Source organism: Physcomitrium patens, chromosome 5, assembly GCF_059467195.1.
Source record: "Physcomitrium patens ecotype Gransden chromosome 5, ASM5946719v1, whole genome shotgun sequence".
Classification (NCBI taxonomy): domain Eukaryota; kingdom Viridiplantae; phylum Streptophyta; class Bryopsida; order Funariales; family Funariaceae; genus Physcomitrium; species Physcomitrium patens.
This window is the reverse complement of record NC_143414.1, coordinates 2,744,536-2,751,494: the sequence shown is the minus strand read 5'-3', so window position 1 is coordinate 2,751,494 and position 6,959 is coordinate 2,744,536. Positions and strand designations below refer to the sequence as shown.

General features: G+C 43.4%; 1 protein-coding gene across 1 annotated transcript; it reads right to left on the bottom strand.

The window, feature by feature from the left end:
- Positions 1-1,602: 1,602 nt before the first annotated feature.
- LOC112282279 (uncharacterized) lies at positions 1,603-6,092 on the bottom strand. Its single transcript, XM_024519708.3, has 11 exons — positions 5,380-6,092; positions 4,985-5,111; positions 4,692-4,811; positions 4,453-4,565; positions 4,153-4,198; positions 3,721-4,035; positions 3,557-3,603; positions 3,182-3,368; positions 2,671-2,895; positions 2,401-2,485; positions 1,603-2,026 (listed from the first exon to the last, which is right to left on the bottom strand). The coding sequence occupies exons 1-11, from the start codon at positions 5,628-5,630 to the stop codon at positions 1,893-1,895; spliced, it is 1,650 nt and encodes a 549-aa protein (XP_024375476.1). The 5' UTR covers positions 5,631-6,092; the 3' UTR covers positions 1,603-1,892.
- Positions 6,093-6,959: the final 867 nt, after the last annotated feature.

The following is a 6,959-nucleotide window of genomic DNA, read 5'->3' as shown; positions in this document are numbered from 1 at the left end:
TCACTAGAATGAAGTCATTGTAGCTGAATACTTCTTTAAGTTATGATACTTAAAATTACAATTCTAAATTAAATTTAAATTAGAAGGATCCAAAAAAAACAAGAAAAAAACAAAACAAAACAAAACAAACCAGTTCAAGTTTTCACATAATACATCCAAGACATTTCTAGTTTGGTTTTTGACAACTTGTATTTTTATTTATAAATTAATTTTTTGAGTTTAGACCAATATATATATATATATATATATATATGTATATACACATATTCAACATAAACTCCGTTTCCACAACACTTCCATCAAGCAAGACTTCAAATCCCATTTCACACACCATGCACACCTGCATCCACATTGACCAAGAAATTCATCACAACGAACTCAGAACCCTTAACATCAGGATTCTAGGTTAATAATCCCAAAGGGAAAAAAACACAAAAAGAAACGAAAAAGCTAAAGCTAAATCAAAAGTAGCTCACAAATCCTGACGCAATCTGTCGGTGTCGTGGTATCGTCCACTAGGACATCGTCGTCGTCGACTTCGTCATTGTATCGTCCTCCAGGACAGCGTCGGCGTCGACTTCGTCGTGGTATCGTCGTCGTCGTTTTCCGCCTCCTCCCCCTGAACCGCCACGCCTTGCGGAGGCAGGCAGGCAACGGTGTTCACATTTCCCCCTCCTGGGCTTCTTCTTCTTCTTCAATATCCCTCTGCGTCCCTTGCTGCTGCCTCCATTCATGTCCTCTTGCACACTCCGCACGCGGGGGGGCGGGGATCTTGAGCTAGAAGACCCACGCTTGTGTGTGACATGTAGTGAGTGTCACAGCCAGCAACTGGCACCACAGCGAGGCAGCAGTACCGGAGGCAGCGTCCATAGACATGGCCTCAGTCAGTCGTGTGGGAAACAGCACACCCAATGGAAAGGAGGAATGAAAGAAAGACACACAGAGAGAGAGTGGTGGCCATGATTCTCCTCCGCTGTCGGCGTCGTGGAGTAGGAGGCCACCATGCTCTCTATGCCCATAATGCAATTCCTCCAGGTTGCACAGAAAAAAAGAAAGAGTCACTAAAGCTGGTTCTCGTGGTGAGATGTGAGCGTGATTTCATGGTCCTGATAGTGATGCGGTAATCAAGGGCAGTCTATTTCCATCAACTTCCTGCTGCATGATGTCCCTACTCATGTTCAACCAAGTGTCGAACATCCAGCAGCCTTGGTCGATGCAAAAGTGCGCGAGCGTCTGTGTGAAAAGTGCGTTGTCTGTTTTGTGTAGCTCCGTCAGGTGGTGGTTGGAGCCTCGAATCGGAAGTGTCGCAAGTATAGTTGGGGACAAACGTCTGGTGAAGTTGGGAAGGAATCGAGCGCGTGGCATGAATTGTTTCCGTCGTCGGCTTAATTCACGAGATGTATTGGGAAAATTGAATCCAGTTGCAAACCACTGAAGCGAGAACTAAATATCAACCCATTTCCAAAAACAAGTCCACTCTCTGCAACGACTTTGCAGATAGCAAATATGAAGAATCTAGAAGAATTTATCGTCGTTCATCAGGATCGATCATAACACGACCCTGCAATTAAAGCTGAAGCAATGATTCTCAAACACGAGATATTGAGCAAGTTGTGATAGATTTTCAGTTCTGTGCAAGCATTCGTTATTAAAAGGTTGCGTAGCAATCTAAACTCCTCTTCTAGATCGTTCCGTTCAATTGCAGTTTTCCCGAAGGCGGAGTCCTCACTGCGCTTTGTAAACTTTGAGACAAAAAGTTTACACATTATCTGCCTCCATGCAGAAGAGTGCCGTCCTCAAGTTCTAGGAATGTCTTACAAACGGAATTTCTCATTTGTGAACTGGTGCGAAGGGAGGCTCCAGTATTAGCGATCCACGTAAACTGTTCATACTCACAAGTCAAGGCCCCGATTATGGATATCATCATTTTTGATGTTTCTCATTCGCTCAATCAATTTCTCAATCGTTAACGGCTTGCTCACGAATTCATCGAAACCACTTTGGGCACACTTCACCATGTCGCGATCTGATAAGAACAACATAATACATCGGTTACGCCATTTACATGGCATTATCCACACATACCGAACAGCAGGAGACATGAAAATTATACTCGAAAGCAAAGGAATTGGGTCTGAAGCTTTCAGACTCTCCAATCAAAGCCATTCTTGAATTTGATCTAGACATGTGTGCACGTTTTTAGATTTGCCCCCCCCCCCCCCCCCCCCCCAAAAAAAGCTTAATGGTCAAATTACAACACGAACCTCCCAAATTCGCAACAAGCCTTCACCTCAACATAATTGGCTGTTTCAACTTATTCAAGGTATGCACCAATGAAATTTACTCATCCGTCAACCAATGAAGCCATACAAACGTGGAATGATGCAGATGGAGATTTACCGCTGACATTAGCAGTCAGTGCAAAAATCGTCATGCGCTTTCTTGGCGGTTCTTGCAATTCTTCCCACTCTCGAAAAAGCTGCACCTGTATTCCAAAAGAAGGTACAGTTAGATCCTCATCCCTGTCCCTCTTGCTCCCACCAACACGGTTTCGACTGGTTATAGATAGAGTTTTCTCTGCACGGCCACATTATTGATAAGCTAATGATAACAATTCATACAAGTTTTGGCATTGTTTTATCGCATGGTGAAAAGGGGCAAGTCTGTTACCGCATGTGTTCCATCCATGACAGGCATCTGGAGGTCCATAAGAACCAAATCGAACCGTGGGGTCATCACCTCATCACTTGTTGGCAACTCTGGCCAAGCAGGTACTTGACAGAGCACATCCAGAGCCTCTTGACCGTTACATGTTACTGTGACATCGCAATTTAGACTTCTCAACAAACGTTGTCCTACCTTGCGATTGACTGCATCATCCTCTGCCAGCAATACCTGAACAACTTAACAGAAATGATTCAGGGAACTTTGGAACACATTTCAAGGCTCAGTTCCATTAGCCATAATCAGCATTTCATTAATGTAGAAACGACTGCAAACCCTTCACAAGAACTCCAAATTTTCACAAATCCAAGGCATCGTGATTACGAGGTCCTGTGTTTACTTGATTGTGTCAGATTTGTCTTCTATTCACGATTAGATCTGGAATCCCCGCTTTGAATTACGCTATCAACACATGGCATTGGCTAAATACGCGACGATAGGAAGATCTGTTTCCGACCTTTTTTCCTTGGATGAGCTCTTTTCCGTCTAAAGTTGGAAGAGCTTCATCGAGTCTTGAGTTGAATGTGCAGGCGGCTACTGGTGCAGCTCCTTTACTCTTTCCGAGTTTTGCTATAGTGTCTCCGGCCTCAATGTTGCTGGACCTGATGGGTGCGGAACATGCTCCACTCTGCTCTGCCTCTGCACTGTGCACCGAGCACTCATGTAACCACACTCTCACACCGATAAGAACAAAATCCCAAAGGCCAAAAACTTAACAAGGGACATATCTTAAGATTACGTTTGAACGAAGAAACGAAATATAAGTCCCATTTGCTCATTGCAGCACAGCCGAAACCAAGCAACAATAAACGTAAATAATTCAAAAACTTACCTCAACATAGTAGGGATTGTCGCAACTTCCTGAGATCGTGGTTGTAACTGGTGCAATCACAGCAACAAAACTAATTTTAGCATTATGATCGTACAAAAACATCAATGTATTCATTGGCTGCGGAGATAATGGTAGCGGAAAATGGTTTGAGAGGTAGTTCACACCTCAAGAGTGCAGGCTTCGCCTACTGGTGTCGAAATTGGCTTTACCGTAATAACTTCGTCGGGTTCTGATTCTATCCCATCATAGCCTTTGCTTTGCAGTTTGAGAGAAGGGGCAGCAACTGTTGCGGAAACTATTCTATTGCCTCCAGCTACTGGGTCCCAATTTGGATTGGGAACCTCTGGTGGAGCAATCCAAGGTGAAGATAGTCTACGTGGCCGAATCGTGAAAGGGATGTCTCCTTCCACCACCTGCTGCTTCGGACTTCTCGCGATTCCTCTGTTCTGGCTCACCTGAGAAAGCTCTTCCTGGTGGGTCTGCAGATACAAGGATGCATTGGTGAGGTCTGAGTGCATTTACATGCCAATTCAAGAATGCAACGGACTGTAATTTTTTTTTTTTTTACATTTCACAAGTCAGTAATGACAACATACCGCTGGAGAAAAGTTTAGTATGTCCTGCTCTACCCACGCATACCACCTGCCGAATGACATAGATTTTAGTTAATTCATGGTTTTTAGAATCAGTACAACCAAATATTTCCATTACAACTACCCCAAAAGTCGTCACAAGAGGTCATACTCATGCAATGACAAAATCTTGTCCACTTTGGGATTCCTAAACTTGAGTCAACTGAGCGCTGAAGGTCATATGGGAAATCTCAAGGAAAATGAAAGAGATCCAGCTGTGTGTAAGGCAATGTCTAAGATTTGCTATGGGCTTTGGGTGCAAACCTTGTGCCAATAGCTCGACCTGTTGCCTGTACGGTAACATAAGAACGATCTTTTCTCAACCGTCTGTATATCACACTACCTCCAGATGGTTCACTGTCTCTCAAGTGCAACATCTGCAAGAGAGAAACCTTCACGATCATAATAGATATTACAATTTGACAAAAAATAATGCTGCAGCTTGTACATTAAGAACAACTTGATCGAAATTTTCATGTCAGGGAGTCGGTTACAAAATTTACAAGCTGGACCACAGGAAAGTCGTCAGCGTGACAAGCACCCCATGCTGCAGTGCCAACAAGTTCTTGTGAACTCCAACCCGTCGTGCGTTTCACGCTTGGGGACGCGAAACATAGCAACCACTGTACCAGCAGTGCATACCCCAAGTAAAAACCTCGTTACACCCGAAGCACGTCAAATCATAGTGAGCTTAATAGTAGCTCACATCCAGTTTACATGAGCGGTCATGGAAAAAATAATGTAGTTTAGTCATCGAAAAAGTTTTCCTGTGGTGATGAGGTAGTTTGGAATGGACCTGGCTGCGGTCAGCAATGTACACAGTCCAAGGTGAAGAAGCACTCAGCAAAAGAATATCAGTAACCAGAGAAAGATCCAATTCCTCTACTGCAGCATCCTCCATCCAAACCTCAGGGGAGAGCACTCTGCACGACTCTCAAAAGTATGGCCCAATACCATTTAAATAGAAATGCGAGTTAGAGTAAATTACAATTCGTCATTCATGTCGAGAGAGAATATTAATTCTGCAACAGCAAGTATTTGATGTTAACATTCACGCAATCTAATAACAAAAAAAAAAAAAAAAAAAAAAAAAAAAACCCACCCGCCAAGCATTTGGTTCCCTGATCAGATGAAATTCTCTCCCAGTAACCTGGAGAGTTCAAAGGAAGTTTCAGAAGGATAAATATTAACTGTTTGTTAGGAGAGGCCGGATTCAGTGTGGTGAAGACCATGATGAGTTCCTCCAAGAATCGCAATTCCGCCTGCAAACTACGCACTTCTGCTTCTCGCCCTTCTACTTGAAGAATCAACAACTGCTCCTCCAGCTCGTGAAAGCAGCGACGGTACAGACGCAGTCTGTCCGGTGCCGTAAGCGGCATGATCACAACTCCAGGCATTACAACAGCTGCGGCGTGACCGAGCGTCGTCGACGCCCTCCGCATCGTAAATCAAATCCTTAACAATCCAACGCAATTCAATCACGTGTCCAATGCCCGCAACTAAACCTTGCAATCGTCACCCCCGAGCAATCCACAAACAACAAACAGCTTACTGCACCACTGTACGAACACAAGACCATGTAAAATAATCACTGGAGACGGCAGGTCCACGATCTCGAATTCTACAGCCACGTCTCCTGGTCGTAAAGAGAAGCGACATCACGGACGTTAGCGACCAACACACTAACTGGCCATAACTGCCCGAAACTCTCGATCGAAGAAACCTTTCATGCTCATCCACAGGGGCTGAAATTGCTGCAAAATGTCATAACATTTTCGGTCTCGACAACCTGATCGCTCGACTGCCAGCGGGAACAGTATCCGAACCCGTAAACGAATCTGCTCATGTTATGCGGCGGCGATCCGAGGCCGGTAATGCGAAGACTCTGTAAACGAAAGGAAGCATTGAACAAGCCAAGAGAGCAGTAGTAGTAGTTCAAGAGCCACCAGACACAGCGCCGCACTGACGACGATGACCACGGTCGTTCGTCTTCCGTCCGTTGCGTTGACGGAGACGGACGTGTGCAGGGAAAACAGGCTGGCCGACGTCGACGGACGCAGATCAGGAAAGGGATTGACGGAGAGTCGATTGTTGGAGTGCCATGTCAGCATCGACTTACCGCCTGGTGCTCCTGAGTCTGCCACGTGCGCATCCGAGTTGGCCGAGCCACGAACAAAACATGGTGTGAGGTGTGGCTGTCATGCCACGTGTCGAATCATGGCTGGGTGGTATTTTTGGTAATAAATCCACTGTAATAGTCAACACTTGCCATGAATAGTGTAGAATTTTAATATTAATTTTAAAATATCACGTTTTGCTTGCTTGCGTGCTTGCTTGTTCAATAGTGAGCATCAACATCACACACACACACACACATATATATATATATATATATAAACAGTTTTGGGAGTGTACGAAGGTACAAAGAATCTAAGGAAGAAAGGGTTACATTTCTTTACTATAAACTAACTAGTTCCAATGAATATATATATATATATATATATATATTTTAAAAAAAAAAGAAAACGAGATTCTTTGATGGTACTTTTGTAGAAAACAAACTATGTTAGCATGTGGTGATGCATCATTAAGATTTAAGAAAATTTGTAATGCATGATTTTTAAGAGAGACTTTTGTTTATGAACTATCTTGATTTTAAAATAAAAAAATTGTGTTTGAAATAGATTAGTGGAATGACTTTTTATATTAAAAATAAAAAATGATACGGTTGAGATTTATATAACATGGAGAATTTTTTGTAAAAAAAAAAT

What these genes read in the sequence shown, in the direction of transcription:
- LOC112282279 (XM_024519708.3), bottom strand. Translation starts at nt 5,630, where the DNA reads ATGCGGAGGGCGTCGACGACGCTCGGTCACGCCGCAGCTGTTGTAATG. An exon ending in CCGGCCTCTCCTAACAAACA is followed by an intron (nt 5,112 to 5,379) that starts GTTAATATTTAT and finishes AGAGTCGTGCAG; the next exon opens with AGTGCTCTCCCCTGAGGTTT. An exon ending in GCGAAGCCTGCACTCTTGAG is followed by an intron (nt 3,604 to 3,720) that starts GTGTGAACTACC and finishes TGATTGCACCAG; the next exon opens with TTACAACCACGATCTCAGGA.